The sequence below is a fragment of the Oryzias latipes genome, chromosome 24 (genome assembly GCF_053564925.1).
Source record: "Oryzias latipes strain Hd-rR chromosome 24, Olatipes_Hd-rR_3.1".
Taxonomy (NCBI): Eukaryota; Metazoa; Chordata; class Actinopteri; order Beloniformes; family Adrianichthyidae; genus Oryzias; species Oryzias latipes.
In genome coordinates this window covers 3841779-3865113 of record NC_136260.1, presented here as the reverse complement: position 1 = coordinate 3865113, position 23335 = coordinate 3841779, and the positions used below count along the sequence as shown (strand labels likewise).

The window sequence follows — 23335 nt, the reverse complement described above, 5'->3', positions numbered from 1 at the left end:
TCGGCCAGTCTGTCACAGCACTGACTTTGGCAGAGTCCATCTCAACCTTCCCTGCTGAAACCACAAAACCCAAGAAGGAGACAGTTGAGACATGAAACTCACTTTTCTCTGCTTTCACGTACAGGTTGTTCTCCAGAAGACGCTGAAGAACTGCGGTAACATGAGATTTGTGAGAGTTCAAGTCAGGGGAATAAATGAGGATGTCATCCAGATAGACATACACAAAGTGATCCAGGAAGTCGCGAAGAACATCATTAATCATGGCCTGAAATACAGCAGGAGCATTGGTGAGACCAAATGGCATAACTAAGTATTCGTAATGGCCTTTAGGAGTGTTGAATCCCGTCTTCCATTCGTCCCCCTCCCTAATTCTAACCAAGTGATAAGCGTTACGAAGGTCAAGTTTTGTAAATACCTTGGCCTGCTGGAGCTGGTCAAAGACAGAGGTCATAAGTGGCAAGGGGTATCTGTTTTTTATTGTCATGTTGTTCAGAGCACTGTAGTCGATTCAGGGCCTGAGGGTCCCATCTTTTTTACCCACAAAGAAAAAACCAGCACCAGCTGCAGAGGAGGAAGTACGGATGAGGCCCGCTGCAAGTGATCCATCTATGTAATCGTTCAATGCCTGTCGTTCTGAAGCAGAGATAGAGTAAAGACGACCCTTAGAAATGGTGGAACCTGGAACAAGATCAATGGCGCAGTCATAAGGGCAATGCGGTGGAAGACTCAGAGCTTTTGACTTACTGAAGACCTCTTCAAAATGATGGTAACAGGAAGGCACTTTACTCAGGTCCGGGGTCTCTGAACCTGAAGCAGAATGGACAGAGACTGGTTTACTGAGAATTGTGTGTCGTTTTCCAGTGGTGATGGGATGACGGTGTTTATCACAGTCAGGCCCCCATCCCAGAACTTTCCCAGTTGACCAGTCAACCTGGGGGCTATGTTTACACAGCCATGGATAACCCAGGACCAGAGTCTTAGAGGGGCATTTTAACAAATAAAAGTTCATGATTTCTTGATGTTCACCTATGGATAGCTTGAGAGGTTCAGAGATGTGTGTAATATTGATTAATCCTCTTCCATCAAGACCGCTGGCCTGGATGGGTCTTTCAAGGAGATGAGATTTCAGTCCCAATCTGTCAGCCAACTCCCAATCCATTAAACTTTCATCAGCGCCTGAGTCTATGAGTGCTGCGAGTCCCGTGGTGTTGCCGTGGTGAGTTACCTCTATGGGCGTCAGGCTCCGTGTGAATTTAACAGCAGTGGTGACTCACCGTTGCTGGTTTCTTCATAGGGCAGGAGGAGACAAGATGGTTAAGCTCCCCGCAGTAGTAACACCGACCTTCCCGCTGGAGGCGCTGCCTTTCCTCAGCAGAGAACGCTGACGGGCGGAAACGGATGGGGTAATCACAAACAGATTCTCTACCTTGTCTTATGTTGGTTAGTTCTCGCGCTTTCTCCCGGCTGGTTGATACCGGATCAAAGGTGATCTGAAGGGCATGTTGGAAGGCAATGAGGGATGAACAGAGAGGAGAGTTGCGAGCCCACTCTGCCATGGCCCATGAACGAGCCCTCCCAGATAGATGAGAGATCATGAAAGCAATCCTGGCTCTGTCAGACACAAAGGCATGGGGTGAGTGTTCAAAGTGAATCGAGCAGTCTGTGATAAAGTTCTTACACATTCCCGGCTCTCCAGAGTAACGTTCTGGTGGGGCAATCTTATTCTCCAGACTCCTAGCAAGGATGGCAGAAGAAGCTGGGACTGATGTAGAAAGATCAGTGAAGCAGAGGTCCTGGGCTGACCTAGATGGAGATCCTGAACTTGGGTGGAAACCTGGACCATTTGGAATGCCAAAGTCTCCTGAAAGTCCTCCTGCTGGGAAAGGCGGGCTTCCAGGCATTGCAAAATGGCTTTGAGACTGGTGTCCATACTGGCCAGTTTGTACTGTCAAGAATGATCACAGGGCTGGACTCAGATGCAGAGATTTCAGTGGTTTTAATTTCTTGAACAAGCTTCCGCTATGGCTCTAGAAATAACCAACAAACTGGCACAGGACAAAGGGAGACTCAGACTATTTAAGACATGAGGAAGGGGAACACAGGTGGAAACAATCAGAGAAAATTACACAGTCACACCTGTGGGGAACAGACAAGGGCAGGAAGGAACAATGCCTGAAACGAGAGGAAAGTTAGGGTTTCAAAATAAAACAGGAAGTGCAACACGAGACAACACAGGTGATAGACATAGACCAGAAGTGCACAACTCAGGACAAAACATAAGAATGACAAGACATGACACTGTGCCAGATGCAGCAAAGCAGCCCCAAAACAGAACTGAGCCTCCTCCATGTTTCACAGTAGGGACAGTGTTCTTTTGGTTGGATGCTTCATTTTTGAGTCTACCAACATAGAGGCAAGGCAAGGCAAGGCAAGTTTATTTGTATAGCACAATTCGTACACAAAGCAATTCAAGGTGCTTCACAAAACAGAAAAATGCATTAAAATCACAATACATCATAGAAATAATCAACGTAAAATTTACTTTAAAAGAAACCTTTCAGTCATATACACGGCTAAACAGAAATGTTTTAAGTCTAGATTTGAACATGAACACAGAAGAGGCCTGTCTTACGACTTCAGGGAGGCTGTTCCAGCCTCCCTGAAGTTGAGCTGATGTGCCCAGAAGTTGAGCTGATGTTGAGCTGATGTGCCTTACCAAAAAGCTCCAGTTTTGTCTCATCTGTCCAAAGGACATTTCCCAGAAGCTTTGTGGCTTGTCAACATGCATTTTTTGCAAATTCCAGTCTGGCTTTTTTAGGATTTCCTTTCAACAGTGGTGTCCTCCTTGGTCGTCTCCCATGAAGTCCACTCTGGCTCAAACAACCACGAATGGTGCCATCTGACACTGATGTACCTTGATCTAGGAGTTCACCTTTAATGTCTTTGGAGGTTGTTCTGGGCTCTATGGATACAGTTCCAACTGTCCGTCTCCTAAATTTGTCATAAGTTTTCCTCTTCCGGCCACGTCCAGGGAGGTTGGCTACTGTCCCGTGGGTCTTTAACTTCTGAATAATATGTGCCACTGTCGTCACAGGAACTTCAAGCTGCTTAGAGATGGTTTTATAGCCTTTACCTCCATGATGTTTGTCTATAATTTTGTTTCTAATTTCCTGGGACAATTCTCTCCTTGGCTTTCTGTTGTCCATGTTCAGTGTTGTTCACACCTTTTCACCAAACAGCAACGTGACTATTTGTCTCCCTTTAAACAAGCAGACTGACTGATTATGGGTTTGAAAACAGCTGTGATGTCAATAAAAGGACATACCTGAGTTCATCATGACCCTGTGGGCAATTAGTTCTCTGTCTTTTATGCAGGTACCATCATTTTTGTCCAGCCCTATTTCATTAGTCTGTTTTTTAAAATAATCCTGTTAAACAACAACTCAAAAGTAATGGCTGATTTTGATTATTTAATTTTCTATAAATTTTAATTGATTGAATGCTGTAAAGCATTCAACCCTTTGTTTTCCTGTTTCTCTTTTTTTTCTTTATTTATTTATTGTTACTTTTGAACATTTCAAGTCATTTCAGTGAGCATTGTGGACTTTCTTTCTTTAATTGAGGGGTACCAACAATTTTGTCCACCACTATATTCTGTGAACAGACAAAACCAATAGTGAGGAGATGTTCCGGGCATGTCCCACTGGGTGGAAGTCCAGGGAAAGACCCAGGACAGGCTGGAGTTATGTCTTTCGGCTGGCCTGGGAGCGCCTTTAGGTCCCCCCAGAGGACCTGGAAGAAGTGGCCGAGGAGAGGGAGGTCTGGGCATCTTTGCTTAGACTGCTGCCTATGGTGTCAAATCAGCACCCAATGTAATGCGCATCAAAACCGTAAAACCGCTAATCAAAATGCATACATTGAGAACCAGAACCCATATTTTGCAACGAAAGGCACAATCATATTTCTGAGGTGCTGATTTGTTTTCTCGCCATTCTGAAATCATCTTTTTGAGTTGCACTTTTTTTTTTTGCGGTTGTGATCCTAAAACCTGCACACGTAAAATCAGTGAGGCGGGACATCCCCGACATCCAGTAGCTACTGGACTCTGAGTGACTCTGAGTCTTTCTTCAATATACCACTTACAGAATGGAACGTTTTTCAAATCTTTTACCATTTTGAACGATCAAATGTGTCCTCTGTGTAACCAGAGGATGCCAGCATCATTAGATTATAATGGATTAGATTAATCTGCGCTTTTCCAGATGCTCAAAGCGCTTATATTGTGTCCATTATTCATTCACTCCTCATTTATTTATGGCTACTAATGCCCTGGGGCAGAGTGACAGAGGCATAGCTGCCCATTTCGCAGGCCCCTGGCCCCTCTGGGCCGTAGGCACCAGAGGCACCAGTGTGAACATTCACCGGTGTTCATTCATACACATTCACATTTCAGTGGAGCCACACCGGAGGCAGGGAGGGTGAAGTGTCTTGCCCAAGGACACAACGACAGTTGGCTGGGGGGAACCGCCGACCCTTCAATCATTGGACGACCTGCTCAACCGCCTGAGCCACTCCCACCCATATGAGCTCCACCAGTAACTGCTTGTTAAAAAAAGTAAGAAAGTAGAATAGAAAAAGAATAGAAAGTAAGATGTTGCATGACAAACTATAGCATTGTATAGGCTGGATAACGCCCTAGGAGGTGTCTATTTTCAGAAAAGAATGGACTTTGCTGAAGCAACCGTTCTCTGCCTTGCTCTGTTCAGGCCTCCACATAATACATGAATTGGTTGGGTGCATTTGGTAGAATTTGTACTTTAGCAAACACTTTGATCTCTTCCTGTCCTCACCTTGACCTTTTTACTGCTGACACCTGCACTTTTACATTTTATCTTTTAACATACATCAAAAACATGTAAACATTTTGAATGAGTGAATTTCTGTAATTATTTTTGTTTTCCTGTATTTACTGTTTTATTATATAAATTTAGTGATTTAAAGTCACATTTTAATATGAAAAGTTTTTGATTTAGGTGATTTTTAGTGTGAATTCCCTTATTAATGGGTTAAGCTAAAGGTGCATACAAAAACGCAGGTTCAGCGCATCCTTGAATGCACCACACATTCTGAGTGCATATGTAGCATTACACATAGCATGCAGCGTGTTTACAGTCTGAAAAATCCCATTTTAGACATCAGGAAACATTTCAGGCTCTCTCACTGCTTTCAGGCTGCTGAGCAGCGTCCTGCACCAATATTAGTGTGATTTAACGAGGAAGAGGGCAGTTCTGCTCAGTCCAAATGTACTATTTAACCCATTTTAATCTCTTAGCTTTTCAACTAATGTAGCACTTTAAATGTCTTGAGTAAAAACTGTGAAAAAGAGAGAATCAAGCTCTTAAAGGTTGTGTGGGTGGCTCTCAAAAGAGCCGTTGTGGGTCAGTCCTTGGAGGAGAGAAAACTGGATTCTGGAGCCGCCATGGGTCTGCTCCCTCTGCAGGAAAGTGGCTCATGAAGGAGTCTCTCAGCTGGAGAGCCTCTCTGTTGGCAGCAACCTATTTGATCCCGTGTAACGGTTGTCTTCAGTTACCACAGCCTCATCACTGCAGGTTCCTGTGGTGCTTTGGACCTGATAAAGCTGTGCAGAACATGAGAATGTCACACTCTGCTCTGGAACTTAAGTCAGGCGCCAATACAGACCCCCCTGTATAGAGAGCATCCAGAGGGCATTCTTCACAAGCAGCCAGGTTGGGGATAGGTCATAGTTAAAGATGGACCTCTAGCAGGAAAGGTAACTAGTCTGGGTCCAGGGTGGGGCACTGTTAACTCTTATTGGGGGAGTAAGTGGTTCTAGTAACCACTAAACTGGATTGGGAGCCTCACATGAGATCAAAATGGCGGACGGTGAGATAGCAGTGGTGAGTCCAGACCAGACATCAGCAAAAAAAAACAGCAAAAAACCCAAATCCAATCTACGATCTGGACTCACAGTCTCTAAGTACAGCTTCGGGGATCATTACTGACCTCAAAGAAGACATCCGTCATCTGAGGGTTGAACTAGAAATGAAGGACACTCTCCTTTCCAAGTTCATGGACGTCTCCTTCGCCCAGTCTAACCGGCTAAGCTGCCTTAGCGCTGCACTCCAGGACACAGCTCCATGGGATCCGTCCACCACCCCACGCCCTTCTTCATCTTCAACTCCTAAGCAACGATCCCTGGATGACGAAGTGGTTGTCCGAAGGCCCAGAAGGAGTTCTGATGAGACCCGGAAGCCCCCTGTCCTGAGTCTCTCCAACCACTCCGCTAGTCTGGCCGCGGATTCTCCCGCTCCTTCCTCAGCGACTACAGCGGCACAGACTCCACCAGATTTGGGCTCCACTCTCGATTTCCCCGCTCTCCAGAGAGACGCCACGGTGATCCCGGAGGAGGACGGACGCATCGCGGCATGAAGCACCTCGAGGATCACCGCGAAAGCTCCATCATCAGGATCAGATGAGCGCCTGCGGCTGGAACCCCCCGCGTCCAGTATCTTCCTCCCGACGTCGGATCCTGAAGGAAGCCGTCCGCTTCCATTCCAGCAAGTCTCAGGCCTCCCTGCTGCTGACGGACCACCGGCCGCACGGTGAGGCCGCCGCTGCCGTCATGCCTTTCGGCGCTGCACCTTCGCCCGCGTCTCCTCCTCCGCTGTTTGCCCCGTCAACTGCGATAATCGGGGATTCTATAATAAGGAAGGTCCGCTTCTTCAACGCTGTCACTCACTTCTTTCCGGGAGCCACGGCTTTGGATATTCTAAAGAAACTCCCAGACCTGCTGCGATCTCTCACTTCCACAGTCAGGAGACTGATTTTACACGTCGGTTTTACTGACACCTCCTATAGAGAGTCTGAAACAACTAAAAAGGCGTTCATCAGACTTTTTAATTTTTGAAACTCCTGCCCATTGACTGTTTTTATCTCGGGACCCCTCCCCTCCCTCTTCCGCGGCCAGGGCCGCTTCAGCAGGCTGCCCAGTCTGAGCACCTGGCTCCAGTCTGTTGCCAGCCTGAAAAGTTCGTTTTTATTGACAATTTTAACCTGTTTTGGAACAGAACTTCATTCTATAAAACTGATGGGATTCACCCCAGTCCACTGGGCAGCAATGTTTTAGCGGCCAACATCAGACACTCTGTCCAGACTTCACCTGCCCCCATCATGCCCACACCTGTCCAAACCTCATCTTCATCCGTACAGACATCGGTTTGTGGAAGTGACTGACTAGATTTGGTTTCCTCCCACATCCCCCAACAAACCATCCACACTGCTTCCGTTCCAAGACCTGCTGCCCCCCCAGTCTATCCAATTAGGACTATTATTACAGTCAGGTCTTCTGTGAAGGGACATGCGGGGAGAAAAACAAACACTCACTGCCTCCAAGCGGCTCCGGCCAGAGGCGCTGACCACAGCATGCTGGCCTCTCTCCCCCGCTCTACTCCAGATCCTCTCTGTTCCACTAACTCCACTACAGTCATCCTTGGTCTCCTCAACATCCGCTCGCTCACCAATAAAGGCCAGCTGGTCCAGGATATTCTTGCTGACCGAAACCTGGACTTTCTATGCCTTACAGAGACTTGGCAACAACCTGGGGACTTCACTGCACTCAATGAGGCAACTGCACCTGGATTTGTGTACACCAGTGAGCCACGCACACATGCTCGAGGCGGTGGTGTCCTGGTGATCATTCGTGAGTCCTGGAAAGTCCTTCCTGTCTCTGCTCCTACTTACTACTCACTTGGATATACTGCATTACTTCTTTCTGGTCCTGCCCCCACCATAGTGGGGGCATAGTAAAGTCTACCGTCCACCCAAATACAGCAAGGATTTTCTAAATGACTGTTCACATCAACTGACCCATTTCACTTCTCAATCTCAGAACATTGTTACTCTTGGTGATTTTAATTTCAACATGGATAACTGTTAGAGTTCACGAGGCTGGACCCACAAGCAGGACAGAACAGAGATGGTTGGTGAGAAAGAGTTTTTAATCAGTCCCAGTGGTGGTGGAGAAGTTCCGGATTAGACGGCTGGATCCTGGACGGCAGATGAGACCAGAGGTGTGGAGGACGCTGGAGGCAATGTCTGAAGGAAACAGATTAACAGTGGATTAGGATTCTTGGCATAGGCGTGGGCATAGGCATTGAAATGGCTTTGACGAGGTCTAGAGTTTAGCATAGGTCAATACTCTACCGCTGAGAGCAGACGGACTGACATCGGCTGGAAGGTGAGGAGTCCATAAAGAGGCTGAAGGTTGATGAGGAGACTGGAAACAGGTGAGGCGATTATTCCCCGGTAGGAGTGGGAGGAGCCCATAATCCTAACAGATAACTGTAATAATCCTTTTACCAAAGACTTCTTATCCTGCTTAGATAGCCTTTGATTGCAGCAATTTATTAATTTTCCCACTCACTGCAAAGGACACACGCTGGACTTAGTGTGCTGCTCTGGACTTACTCCCTCTGATTGCAAGCCAAAGTGAAGGATAGATTCTATTGGCCAGGTTGGTTTTGTGATGTGAAGACTTGGGTGAGAGAATGTGTTGATGGTGCGTCCCGCAAAACACATGGGAAGCAGCCTCGTGCGCCTATCCATCTAGACCGTTTGAGCGGGTGGCACTGGATATTCTTGGCCCTTTGCCTGAAACACCACTGCCATCATCAAGAAGGCTCAGCAGCGTCAGCACTTCCTGAGGGTCCTCAGGAAGAACAACATCAGCACCGACCTGCTGCTGACCTTCTACCAGTCATCCATCCAGATGCATGCATACATACTGCATAACTGTTTAAGAGAGTCTAAGAGAGTAGTAGAGAAGGCTCAGAAAATCATTGGACGCCCTCTCCCCACCCTGACGGACATCCACTCCGCGCACTGCATCACTAGGGCTCACAACATTATCAAGGACGGTTCACACCCCGGCTCAGACCTGTTTAACCTGGTGCCCTCTGGGAGGCGCTACAGAGGCATCAGAAGCAAAACGAAAAGACTCAAAAACAGCTTCTTTCCAGAGGCAATAACCATCCTTAATTCCCAAATGCACAGATAAAATCAATATTCCTGTTCTCTTACTCTTTCCACAGTGTCAACACTGTACCTCATTACCACCTCTTGCACTTCTGACATGTTTACACATTACAGTTTATATTTGCACACTTGTACACACTGTTTGTTTGTTTGATTTTATTGCATTAAAATGTTCCTTTCTTGCTGTTCTTGCACTGATGGCAATGCTTCAATCTCATTGTACTATGCACAATGACAACAAAGCAAATCTAAATCATATAAAGAACTATGCAGTCTTTTGAGCATTCATAAATCTAGAACTTTGCTTACCACCCGCAGTCGGACAGGTTGGTTACTGTCAATGTAGGCCCTTTTTGTGAAAGACAATCAACTGAACTGGGACAAACTTTTACCCTACGTGATGTTCGCAGCAGTGTCCATGCCAGCAACTCCTTCACGCCATACCGAGTTTTGTTTGGGCGGGAAATTGTGCTGCCAGTGGACATAATGTTGAATGTTGGTAACCATGAGACCTTGTCATCCGTAGATGAGTATGTATCGCGGCTACAGGAGACATTGTCCTCTGTGGTGGATGCAGTTAAGAGGCATCAGACTCGAGCCTCAGGACGGCAAAAAGATTCATATGATTTCAGGGCTAATTTTCAATGTTACTCAGAGGGGGAGTTGGTTTGGGTCCATGATAAAGCCAGGAAGCGTTGGGTGCGTGCCAAGCTACAGAGGCGTTTTAAGGGCCCCTTTAGAGTACGTGAACGGCTCACATAAGTGCTTTATAGGCTAGTTCCAGTTGAGGGAGGGTCAGAGAGTGTTGTGCATTTCAACAGACTTATATACTTGTTCTTTGGCAGCCTCATCAACCCCGGCCTCCCAAGACGAAGGCCAGATGGGACCAGCCATCCAGGGCCAGAAGCAGAGGCTTCCCCAGACGCCTGGCGCCCAAGTCCATCAGAAGATCCCTAAAAGGCAAGGCAGGGTGCCATCGGTGGATGAGGGAAACGGCACCTTGGAGGATGTGGCTGTGACCTGCTCAGGATTTGCCGAGGCAGTTGACGGGAGAGGGGAAAAGGCGCGACCTGTGCGCCTACGGAAGCCACCTGCTCGGTTCCAGGATTACACCCTGTTTTAATAAGACTCCCGGAGGAGTTCTTTCTTCCATGATGGGGGAGAGTGTGATGAGAGTGACAGCTCCGGCGTGGAGGGGCGGGGAGAAACGCATCGGTGAGCATCATGAGGATTGATTGGAATAAACTGACAAAGGAAGGGCTGCAGGGCGCTTCCGGAGAGAGCTTCTCGCGAGAGAACTTCTCGCGAAAGGAGCCGGCCACTCAAACCTTGGAGGGAGGGTGCCGCTCGCTGGTTAGTGCTGCCGGCGGTGAAGACAGACAGCGAGAGAGGAGTGTTTGTATGCAAGGAGGGGGAGGGGCCTAAGTCGCCCCTGGAGAAAGAATAGGGCTGGGACTAGGAGTGAGCCGGTTGCCGTTGCTCCACTCATGGTACTGCCTTGGGACGCTGCAATCGTCTGCACGATTAATTCATCCGCCGCCAGCGCAGCCATACCCCGGGGGGGGGGGGGGGGGGGGGGGGGTCTCGTCCACTCCACGAGCTAAGTCCTATTTACACCTCGGACATTTTTGGTTATATTTGGAGGAGTTTTGAGATGGGTTATTTGTGTCATAATCATTAAAGTGTATTTTGTAACGAGAAATATCTTGTGGTTCTTGCGGCCTGACAGGTTTTTCACCTGCCCTGGTGGGACCCTCACAAATATTACACTACTACTATTAATAATAAAGACACCAGACAATAGCATAAAGTAATAACACTAAAATGCAATATATAACACAATATCTAGTGACTGTGAGGCTTTGTAGAGTAAAATAGCTGACTGGAGGAAAGGTCTGTGAAAGCGCTCGTTCCTGTCGCGAGGGGTTTCAGTCTTTGAGTGAAGGAGCTCTTCAGTGCACCCACTGTATCATGCAGAGGATGATGATGATGTGGATTGTCCATGATGGATTCCAGTTTACATAACATCTTTCTCTCACCCAGCACAGTCACTGATTCTGGGGTACATCCCAGAATGGAGGCGGGTCTCAGCACCAGTTTGTTGATCCTCTTCCTGTTCCTGTCAGTGCAAAGCTGATAACTTAAAACCAAATAGGATTTCTGTCCAAATATGTCAGCTGCCCACCCCCAAGTCCATCCAGAAGTTCAGTCTAACTCAAGCACACAAAGAATTATTTCTAGATCATTTTTCTTAAAGGATTTTTTTTAAATCAGACTTTTTTTTTTTTACAGAATTCAATTTGTAGTTTATGCCGACTTCTCACTGATGAGGGTTTTATCAACAGAACCGAAGGGCTTGATCATTTTCCCACAGTCTGATCTGCCACAGGAACGTGAAGCCAGACTGTGAATAAACCTTTGCACCCAGCAGCACTATTGTGGATGGATTATATGGATGCGTACTCCCCTCACTCTGCACACCAAATCAAACCCTGCAACAGCCTCTGGGAAAACTCCAGCAAAGTTCTCCAACAGACAGAAAAGAGCAAATGATGATTATTCAGATGGGTCAGATAAGGACTTTTTCAACCTCCTTTAATCTGTTTTATAATGGAAAATAAATAACATCCACGCACAAATGAGAGCTCTCAAGTACAAAAAATATACTCCTGTTTTTTTTTTCCCCATGGGAGGTCATTTGAGTCTGAGCTTGAAGGCAGAAGGCATTATGTGGTGAAAGAATAATGCGTCCTGAAGTTTGAACAAATCTACTTTTCTCCTGATTCTCGAAGCTTCAGGCTACAGCATCATTTCACCAAATCTCACAGAAGTAGGGATTTACCACTGAACCACATGAAGCAGGGAAAGCGGTTGGAGCCACAGAGGAGTCGGAAGTGGAATTCTGAAGGTCTTCTTCATGTCAGCTTCTTATAATGGCTGATGGCTGATCGACTTTTAACCAAAGGCTGATGATACAATGTACAGCTGAGCAAAGGAAACTAAAATATTACAAAGACCTGCAGAATTCCTTCATAAATGTGCAGGTGGCAGAAAATATAATCACAGTATTTCTCTCCTTCCAAGTTTTTTCCCACAGGATGAAGTGGAAGAAGTGAGACAGAACCATCTGTTAGCTTGTACACTGCTGCTCTCCGGAGGTTATACATTCGAATTACAACATGCTTCTGTTTCACTGCAAAAGCTGAGAGCTTCAATTTTCCTTAGTTGTTCAGCTGAGTTGTTAATAATCAGGTCTATCACACACACCAACGGCATCATTAAGACATTAAAGTAACAGTTTCTCTTGCAACTTTTTGTACATTTTTGGACATTCATAACTATTTAACCCTTTCATTCAGTGGGGCAAAATAGTTTTTAGTCAGCCACCAATTTTGCAAGTTCCCCTACTTAAAAAGACGAGAGAGCCCTGTAACTTTATTCGTACATATACAGTACAGACCAAACGTTTGGACACATCTTCTCATTCAAATGAATGAGAAGATGTGTCCGAACTTTTGGCGTGTACTGTACCTCAACTATGAGAGACAAGAACATTCTTGATCACAAGAACAGTGAGCAAAAATCCCAGAACCACACATGGGGACCTAGCGAATGACCTGCAGAGAGCTGGGACCAAAGTAACAAATGGTACCATCAGTAACTCACTACACCAACAGGGACTCAAACCCTGCGGTGCCAGACGTGTCCCCCCTGCCAGTACTTGAACAGGTCGTATAAAGTTTGCTAGGGAGCGTTTGGATGATCCAGAAGAGATTTGAGAGAATATCCTATGGTCAGATGAAAACAAAATAGAACTTTTTAGTAAGAACTCTACTCATCATGTTTGGAGGAGAAAGAATTCCGAGTTCTATCCAAAGTGCACCATACCTATTGTAAAGCATGGGGGTTGAAACATCATGCTTTAAAGCTTTTTTGTTTTTAGCAAAGAGACCTCCTCTTGAACCCAGAAAAAACTGAGGTCAACATACTCGGTCCTAAAAACCTCAGAGATGCTCTGTCTGATCAGATAGTCTCCCTGGATGGTATAAGTATAGCCCCCAATTCCACAGTTAGAAACCTTGGGGTTTTATTTGACAAGGATTTATGATTTAAGGCTCACATATCTTAGGCATGTAGAACTACCTTTTTTCACCTACGGAATATTGCTAAGACCAGAAATATACTTTCTAATAGTGATGCTGAAAAACTCATCCATGCATTTGTTACGTCGAGGCTGGATTACTGTAACTCTTTGTTAGCAGCGTGTCCTAAGAGTTCCTTAAGAAGTCTCCAGCTTGTTCAGAACGCAGCAACTAGATTGTTAGCAGGAACTAGCAGAAGACATCACATCACTCCTGTGTTAGTTTCGCTCCATTGGCTCCCAGTTGATTCTAGAATCAAGTTCAAGATCCTCCTGTTAACCTATAAGGCCTTACATGGAATGGCCCCGTCCTATATTAAGGACCTCATAGTCCCTTACCATCCAATGAGAACACTTCGCTCGCAAAATGCAGGACTGCTTGTGGTTCCTAGAATTAGTAAAAGTATGGTTGGAGGTAGAGCGTTCAGCCACCAAGCCCCTGTATCATGAAATAAACTCCCAGCTCATGTAAGAGAGGCCGACTGAGTTTCCACATTCAAAGTTAGACTGAAAACATTCCTCTTTGGACAGGCTTATTATCAGACTTTCAGAGATTATTTAACTTAATGTTAATTTGTTTAAATTAAACTTAATACCAATAACAATTAGTTGTTAGTAGGCTGCTAGAAGTTGAAGCTGGGGTAACTATGGTGCACTGGGGTTCTGTCCTCTTTTCTCATCTACTTCTCCCCTTCCTCTCTTCTCTATTCTTGATCATTATTCATTCCCTCTGTTTGGTGCAGTGCGATTCATGTATTGTCACTCTTTCCCTCTCCCCTCCTGGGGAGTGGGAGTGCTTCCAGACTCCAGTTGGCTCATCCGTGCTCCTGTTCCTGACCGTGTACCTCGTCTCTGCTCCTGCTCCTACACCTGGCTGTGGATCCTGCCTCTGGCTCATCTCTGGCTCGTCTCTGCTCTGTACCTGACCGTGTACCTCGTCTCTGCTCCTGCTCCCACACCTGGCTGTGGATCGTGTCTCCGCCTCGACTCGTGCCCTTGATTGTCCCCCCAACCACGGCTGGATGAAGCTTGTCTGCTGGACTTTATATACTGTATGTAGTTGTAGAGTTAGATAACTTAATTCTTCTCTAGGAGTTCTGGTAAATCGCCTGTCCGTCCTGGGGGAGGATCCCTCCTTCATGTGGACACCCCTGAGGTTTCTTCGTTTTTTTTCGAGAATCCGTTTTTTTAGGAGTTTTTCCTTACCGCAAAGGGGGGTCTAAGGGCAGGGATGCCAGCATAGCTTAGTCAGTTTGTTAGTTCATTTTAGTATTTTCCTATTGAACTCTTTGTATTCATGATCCTTTTGAGTTCATGTTTCACTTCGAAGCCCATCGAGACGACTGTTGTTGTGATTTTGGGCTATACAAATAAAATTGAATTGCATTGAATTGAATCTGCATGGAGGAATGGGCCAAAATACCAGCAACAGTTTGTGAAAACTTTGTGAAGACTTACAGAAAACATTTGACTGCTGTCATTGACAACAAAGAGTATACAACAATGTATTGAGTAGAACTTCTGTCATTGACCAAATACTTATTTTCCACCATTAATTACAAACTGAATCACTGAATGTTCTAACCTCAGAGACATCATAGAACCATTCTCATCCCCCAATTCCACCAGAACACCCCCTGCTTTCTGTTCATGGATGATTACACCCTATCACATGGTACCAGTACTGTCACAGCTGGACTTCAGGAAGTGGGAGTAGCTCATGTGGTATGACCAGCAATGACCCTTGACCTGAACCCCATAGAGAACATCTGGGACCAGCTGAAGCATACTGGAGGATTGGACCCCACCCCTGCAGAACTGCATGCAGCACTTATGGAAGAGTGGAACGCATTGGTTCAGACCAACACCATGTGGCTGGTGAGGAGCAGAAGTCGTCACTGTCAAACTGTCATTGATGCAAATGGTGCAAATAGCCTTAACATTTCTGTTATTTGGGGCTATATTTATTATTGTCCTAATTTCTGGGGTAATAATATTTTTTCTAAAGAGGGTTTTTTTCTCATTCCAAATTCCCTTTGATGTTGTTAGTAATATTAATAGTAATATTAAATGAAATTTTTATGTATTTCATTACAATTCAGATCAAATAGGAGAAGCTCTCATGTAAATAACTATATCCTTAACTTATTGTGTGATTCCATTAAGAAAAGTGTGTCTTCGCTTTTGTGGTTTGACCCTCCTTGCTCTCCGTCTGACGTCACTGAATGTTGACGTGTGTCTTGGAAGAAGTTAGCCAGCCGACTGCTAGCACCAGGCTCCTGAGGCTCGGTTCTCTACTATAGAAGTTCTGGTTCTTGCACCCACGACCGAGAAGGATGGCGGCTGACTGGGAGGAAATCCGCCGGCTCGCCGCGGACTTCCAGCGGGCTCAGTTCGCGGACACGGTGCTGAAGTAAGCTAGCAGCCGCCGCGTTTTTCGGTCTCCGCAGGGGGAATGAAGCTCCTCACGCTCACCTCTTTCTGTGGACTTTGACAGGCTCTCGGAGAGGAACTGCATTGAAATCATCACCAAGCTGATTCAGGACAAAAAGCTCGACGTCGTCCACACGCTGGACGGGAAGGAGTACATCACCCCCGCGCAGATCAGCAGGGAGATTCGGGACGAGCTCTACGTCCACAGAGGTCAGTCTGGAGCCGAGCAGCGCCGAATCTGACCGCAGTCATGATCCAGCAGTAACAGTAAGGCCTGTGCTTGTTCTGCAGGACGGATCAACATCGTGGACCTCCAGCAGGTTGGTGTCCTGATCCCTGAGTGTGCAGCTGTGTGCAGCAGACCAGGACCTGAGCGCGTTCGCTCTGCTTTCAGATCCTCAATGTGGACTGGGTCCACGTGGAGAGCAGAGCCGCGGAGATCGTGAAGTCTGACAGAGGAGTGCAGCTGGTGCTGGGACAGCTGATCGAGGAGTGAGTGCCGGGACCCAGCAAAACATCCAGTCTGACTCTCTCACGGCTGCTCACGCTGACATATTCATGACGTCATAATGATGCCTAAAATCCCAGTTTGAATAGTCATCATAAATTCGTTTTATAATACCCCAGAAGTTGTGAAACTGTGGCACATTTTTTTTAATCAATATTGTTTTCATTTTCACCTCCATGGCTGATAGCTGGTAAAATAATTTGATTCAATTGTGAATGTGCATCAATCAAAAAGGCATTTTTGTGGAAGTAGATGTCTCAAATGAACCCTTCTCGTATTTCCCAGCATCCCTCAACAAATTCAGCATGAAAGAGTCTGATGTGAAACTGCAGCAAGTGTTCAGTAACATGTACGGAGAAAAAAAACAAGTCATTTAGAATGTTTTTTTTCCTGATATTAGTCAACAAAATCTGCCAACGGGACCTGTAGAGTTTTGGATTTCTTGTTTTTGATGACCTTTTAAGGCTAAATCAAATCTTGAAATGAACAACCCGCTCATATTTAGTTATTTTGCTCTGGAAATTTCAGTAAATTATGTCTTCAAATAAATATGTTTTGCGCTAAAAAGTTTCAGGATTGTATATATCTATATCTATATATATATAGATAGATAGATAGATAGATAGATAGATAGATAGATAGATAGATAGATAGATATAGATATATACATACAATCGCCCCCTCCTTAAATATATGATATGTAAGCGCTACAACAGTCTTTCCTTATGTCTGCACTATAATTATCCTTAGGACCAAAACCTGTGTGAGGTCTTGTGTTTTTTTGCAGCGTGCTGATCATTTTGTGTTCTCCAGCACATATCTGGACCGCCTGGCCGAGGAGGTGAATGACAAGCTGCAGGAGGCGGGTCTGGTTAGCATCGCAGAGCTTTGTAAGACCTACGACCTCCCTGGAGATTTCCTCAGTGAGGTGTGTCGGCGTTCTCCTCCTGGCAGTCTGAGACTTTGATCCTCGCTGGGCTTGTCTGTGCTCGTGTCACGACGTTTGCCGTTCTCCTCAGGAGTTATCCAAGCGACTTGGAAAGCTCATCCAAGGAGAAATCGACCAGCACAACAGAGGTGTCATTTTCACGCGAGCATTTGTTGCTCGTCACAAAGCCAGAATACAGGGACTCTTCAGCGCCATCACAAGGTAGTGTGGGAGACTTCCAGCTTGTGCTTTTCTTTTCTTTGAGGTGATGAAACCCAGGGTGATCAACAGTCGTATTGTTTCTTTCTGAATTTTAAAAAAAAAAGCCATTCTACATTTTGTCGTACTGTCCGAATCTACCATTCCAAAATCCAGTGCCCTGGAAATTTACTGGAAGTCTCTGCGTAAAACCAGTGTGCATTGATGCTCATTAGATCAGCGAATATAGACCACAATGCATTGCGTCGGAACATATTTTGCAAAACAAATATATTTTTTTTACTAAACCATCAACGTTTTTATCTTCAGAAGACAGTGGATTCATTAATGATCGTCGCAAAAAGCTCATAAATTAGAATTTAACTTCATGAAATTGATGACGTCATACCCGCCATTAAAAATAAAAAATAAAAGTTGTGAGCATGGTGTCCGAATAGCTTTTAAAATTCAGGGAACTACATAGACCTGCATTATCTAGTTTTTTATTAGTTAGGGGTTAGGGTGATAATTTAGACACAGACTTAAACTCATGTCCAATAGAGCTGTAGACTACAGCTGCTGCACACCAGAGCAGCTTCACAGCAGAGCTATGGACTACTAGAGCTGCTGCACAGTAGAGCTATGGACTACTAGATCTGCTGCACACTAGAGCTGCTGCACACTAGAGCAGCTACACACTAGAGCAGCTACACAGCAGAGCTATGGACTACTAGAGCTGCTGCACAGTAGAGCTGCTGCACAGTAGAGCTATGGACTACTAGAGCTGCTGCACACTAGAGCTGCTACATAGTAGAGCTATGGACTACTAGAGCTGCTGCACACTAGAGCTGCTACACAGTAGAGCTATGAACTAGAGCTGCTGCAGACTAAAGTTGCTCAGCATTGATGCCTTTTGTTTCTGTGGATCTTTCAGGCCGACGCTGGTCAGCAGCATGATTAGTGCCTTCGGGTTTCAGGAGCATCTTCTGTACTGTAAGGACCTTCCTCTCATTTCGATCGCTGCCCTATCTGCTGTGTTGAGGCCGTCTTGTCATTGTTGTCAGCTGTCCTGGAGGAGCTGGTGAGCACCGGACGTCTGAGGGGAAGTGTGGTCGGAGGCCGGCAGGACAAAGCCGTCTACGTTCCCGACATTTACTCCAAAACGCAGAACGCTTGGGTCGACTCCTTCCTGCAGCAGAATGGATATTTAGGTCGGTTCTGAAATACCTAATACCCACCTGTAGCTGCAGCTAAAATTGTTTTAAAATTCTGTCTACCAAATGGACCCTCCTGAGTTTAAATAGAACCTTTTCCTGGGACGTTGCAGGAATAGTTTTTACATTTTGAGTTTTAGAGTAAAAAAGCTGTAGCCTCGTTCTAGTCAAAAGCTCAAACACTCGAGGTTCTGCTCCTCAGGTGCAGTTCAGGTGAAAGTAAAAGTGAAAAATTTGGTTTCAGAGTCTTTGCTCGTCCAACCCCCAGTGAACAGAACCCTCTGCCCTGACACATCAAGTGTTTCTTTTGCGCTGAGGCTTTCTCTGTCTTGCAGAGTTTGATGCTTTGGTCCGGCTCGGGATTCCAGACCCGCCCAGCTACATCAAGAAGCGCTTCAGATCCAACAAGCTGCTGTTCCTTCGAGCCGCCTGTGTGGGTCAGGCTCTGGTGGACCAGGTGGAGGCCTCGGTGGAGGAGGCGGTCAACTCTTCCACGTGGACCGACGTCCAGGTCAGAGGTCTTCATTTGTGAACCAGGCTTCTCGGAAAACAGCATCTCATCCGCTCTGTTGGTTTCAGCCCATCCTGCCCAGCTGCCTCTCTAGTGAGGATGTTGGCATGCTCATCAGCCAGGCCATGAGGAACACCAACATCCAGTCTTCTGCCAGAGTTCTGGGAGGGACCGTGGTCATCAGCGAGAAGTTCATCACCAACTGCCTCTCTTTGTTTGATGAGGCCATGCAGCAGAAAGCTGAAAAGGTGCAGACGCCTTTGGCCTCTGCAGTCTCTTCATTGTGCAGCCTTCAGCATCTTCTGTCATGTCCTCATCAGGAGCTCAAGAGCAACCCGGTCTTCTTGATAACAGAGGAGGATTTGAAGCAAGCTGCCGCTCTGACAGAGAGCTCTGCGCCGTCCAAGAAGGACAAGAAGGATGCTGAGCGCAGGAAGAAGGCGGCAGGTTTGTTCAGACCAACCTAAACAGAAAGACCTCATGGAGAGGCTTCATCCTGGTCCTGACCAGTTATTCTGAAAGTTCATGCTCTTGCCCTTCCCGCAGAGAGCAGCACGAAGTCAGGTGGGGGAGGAAACGCGCGGGAGATCCGCATCCGTAAAACCAAGAAGAAAGGGAGGAGAGAGGAAGACAGCGATGAAGAGAACGGACCCTCACAGCCAAGTACGCCCAAAAAACTCTTTTCTCTTGAGGTGATGACATGAAGTCTCAGTGTGAACATTATGCTCGTCAAGGCTTTCTTATGCAGCAAGAGCATGGGGGAGTTTCTTCTTCATGCAGACGGGGGGCTTCAAGCTGCACAGTGGGACTAAATACTCGTATTTTCATTTTCCCAAGATCGCAGCAAACAGAGCGAAACCCTTTTCATGACCCAGGAGGAGATCGTGACTGTTCTAGAGGAGAGACTGAGCGACTGTCCCGAGGAAATCCTCTCTGAGCTGGCAGAGACTTTAGTCAGGTAGAGTTCTGCTTCCAGTCAGAGTTGGGTTTGTGTGCCGACAAATACAAAAAAACCTGCTGAGGTTGTCCTTGCAGGCCTCTGACTAAAGCCTACCAGGAGGTGCTGCGGACCGTTTTCGCGTCCTCCACCAGCTCTTCAGCAGGCACCAACAAGAAGAAGAGCATGAAGGATCTGCAGGAGGAGATCAGCAACCTCCACAACAATATTCGGCTGTTTGAAAAAGGCACCAAGTTCTTCTCTGGTAGGTCCGCCTCCCCCACTGGTAGGGGACACGACTTTATGCTGGGCTGCTGTTGATTTGACTCCCAGTGCGGGTTTGATCACACATGGGTGAGACGGATGCCCAACAGTGTCTCTCCCACCCTCAGGTGTGATGTGATAATAGGTAAGAACCCTTATAAGCTGCCAAATGACTGGATTAATCCAATTTGAATGATCAAGTTCATCATTTGATTTGATTTCCAATTCAGTAGAATTCCATTTAATGTGAGTTTATTCGTCAACTTTTCATCCAAAACCCAGTTTGGTTGTTTCTGAAGTTTCAGTGATTTAATTTTGAAAGTTACATCTTTGTTAAGTTCAAAATTAAAATATATTCTTTTAGAAAAAAAACAATAAATGTTTTATGTATCCTCGAAAAGTTCCATTTGTTGTTAAACACCTGGCTGTGTGAAATCTGACCTAGGGTAGCGATGAGTCACAAAGAGGTTTAACAGCAAAAATAAAACGTGAAAATGAAATCTTTGATAAGAAGGGGAAAAAGCAGGACGTAGGTGGATCAAGATGGCAAACGCTCCAGCAAAGAGCAACGCGGATAAAGTTGGGTTCATTTGAGCTCCTGATGTGTGTTCAGCTGAAAGCTACTTCTTTACATGAAAAGCTTCAGGACGTCCCGGCAGACGTGTAAACAGATGAGCTCTTCAAATAAAGGAGGGATGTTTTTCTCCTCAGATGAAACTCAGGTGCACATCATCAAACATGTCCTGAAGACCCTGTGCTCTGATGTCACCAACATCCTGGTGAACTTCCTGGCTGCAGACCTGATGATGTCTGTGGAGAATCCCAGCACCATCACCAGTGAGGTCTGTCCTCCTCTGTTTGGTGGGCCCAGGACTAAGGGACTGCTGCCTACACCCATTGTGTGATGTGTTGCTGCAGGTCAGAGTGAAGATTTTGGGGAAGCTGTCTGAGGAGACCAGAGGACCTCTGATGAAGCTGCACAACACTCTGAATGGCAAAGTAGGTTTGCTCTGATGTTCTTCAATCGAGCAAGCTGTCCAAAAGCTCCTAAGGACTGGATGTGGTCTTCATGGAACTGCTGAGTTTAAGGGTGAATCCTTGCAGAGTGTTGAAGATTTCCTGACCAACCTGGAGGCTGCTGCTGAAGTGTGTGGATTTATGCTTAAAAAGGGGGACAAAAAGAGGGAGAGGTAAGCCTCACACAAATGGGGTTCCAATGAAATCTGGAAATCTGTTTGGGTGGATGTCGACTCCTGTCCTGTAGACAGGCGCTGTTCCTGCACCGTCAGGCCCTCACTGAGCAGCTGAAGGAGGCGGATGAGCCGGCGTTGGTGCTTCACCTGACCAGTGTGCTGCTGTTCCAGGCCAGCACCCACTGCATGCTGCACGCCCCAGGGCGCTGTGTGCCGCACATCATCGGCACGCTCACCGGCCGGATACCTGCGGTAGGAAAACCGTCAGATCCTTCTGCTGTGGCGTGGTGTATGAGTCTTCACAGCAGTGAACAGGAAATATGTTCACGACTGTGTAAACACTGCTGCTGCCAGTGTGCATTCAACTGCTGGACGTGTTTGTGTTTGCGCAGGAGACGCAGCAGCTGCTGTCCTCCTACCAGAGTCTGGTGGTGAAGCAGCTGGTGAGTCAGAGTCCAGGCGTGGAGCAACAGGAGGAAGAGGAGGGTCACGGCGTGCGCTCACAGCTGGCCGCCATGACACCCCGTGTGAAGGAGCTGGTCCTGTCGCAGAAGAAGCCGTCGCTCTCTGAGGACTAAACGGTTTCAATGTGGGAGAGATGATTGGGTCTGCAAACATTTTGGACAAAAATGAGAAATGATTGAAGGGAGGAATGTCCCTGAAAACATTCAAGTCCTCAGTGAGGCTCGGGTTTTCATAATTTAAATAAAAAATCCTCTGCTCAGTGTGATGCTTCTTTGTCTTCCTGAACACACGAGCACGCCGGATCGCTTTACTATAGATGGTAGAAACGGATGGGGGGAATCTTGGCTGCTCTGGCCGATAGGAGGTCTTACCGGCTAGGAGATGAGGAGCAGTGAGACTGGACACTTCCACGAAACTCCAAAGCATGTTCATGCTTGGTTTCTAGGCTAAAAACGAACAAAATGCATTTTCATGTTTGGCTAAACCCTTGTGCTATCCTAGGCACTTTAACATTGGGAGTTGGGTCATGTAGACCCACTAGACAGAGCTCTGAACCTTTTTTCTTCAATGATTTGTGGTCTTCACTGGTGTCCATGGATTACATGAAATCTTTCCACCTTTATCCACCTTTGTCATGGTAGAGAGAACACTTCAATGGTCACCTTGACCTCATAGGATAGCACAAGGATTATAGGCTAAAAACTAAAACGCATTTGTGTGTTTTTGTGTCCCCTTTGAGAAAAATGATTACATTTAGATCTATTGAATTTACGAAAATGGAAACAGAAACATTAATAAATTTAAAGGATAATTAAAAGTTCAGCAAATGACAAATCTGAAAATCTGTCCAGAGAAACGACTACAGAAAAAAGTTGGAAGGAGAATAATTGGGAAAATCCTTCCTGATTATTAGGAGAAAAGCAGTTAACTCTCAGCTGCAGGCTTGGCTCAATTCCCATCTACGATAGTCACATATCAAAGTGCTCATGGGCGGGGCATTAGACACATATTCACCTGAAGAACATGCACACCACTGGTGGGTGAATATGTGTCGGATATTTGAGAAGTCATGCAAAATGACTACAAGCAAAACGGTGCTGTACAAGTCCATGCATCATTTTATAAAGCTTTTTTGTGGTCATGGGCTGCTGGAGCCTATCACGACTACTGTACTGTTGTGCAAAATCAGGGTGCACCCTGAACAGACTGCCAGTGTGTTGCAAGACCACACACGCACACCTAGGGGCCATTTAGAAATGCCACTTCATGTATACAGTATGTTTTTGGAGCTGGAGTTCCCAAAGAAAACCCGCTCATGCGCTAGGAGCCTTCTCACTGTGAGGCAAGAACTCTAACCACTGCAGCCTGCATGGTGATCCTCCTTAATTCAACCTCTGCAAGGTCACATGACTCCCACAGCCAGCTCTGTGTCCTTGTGGCACTGAAGCTCTGACACTAGAAGGCTGTGAGATCAAATCCAAACATGGGA

At 46.2% G+C, this 23335-nt stretch overlaps 1 protein-coding gene across 1 annotated transcript; it reads left to right on the top strand.

Moving 5' to 3' along the window:
* The first annotated feature begins 15383 nt into the window (after positions 1 to 15383).
* Positions 15384 to 22106, top strand: ufl1 (UFM1-specific ligase 1). Its single transcript, XM_004083911.5, has 19 exons — positions 15384 to 15608; positions 15693 to 15838; positions 15920 to 15948; positions 16023 to 16120; positions 16950 to 17064; positions 17156 to 17286; positions 18197 to 18255; positions 18327 to 18473; positions 18812 to 18987; positions 19056 to 19235; positions 19308 to 19434; positions 19534 to 19650; positions 19825 to 19945; positions 20023 to 20189; positions 20900 to 21030; positions 21107 to 21187; positions 21293 to 21378; positions 21453 to 21633; positions 21774 to 22106. Exons 1-19 carry the CDS (start codon positions 15532 to 15534, stop codon positions 21957 to 21959), a joined length of 2355 nt encoding a protein of 784 aa, XP_004083959.1. The 5' UTR covers positions 15384 to 15531; the 3' UTR covers positions 21960 to 22106.
* The last annotated feature ends 1229 nt before the right edge of the window (positions 22107 to 23335 follow it).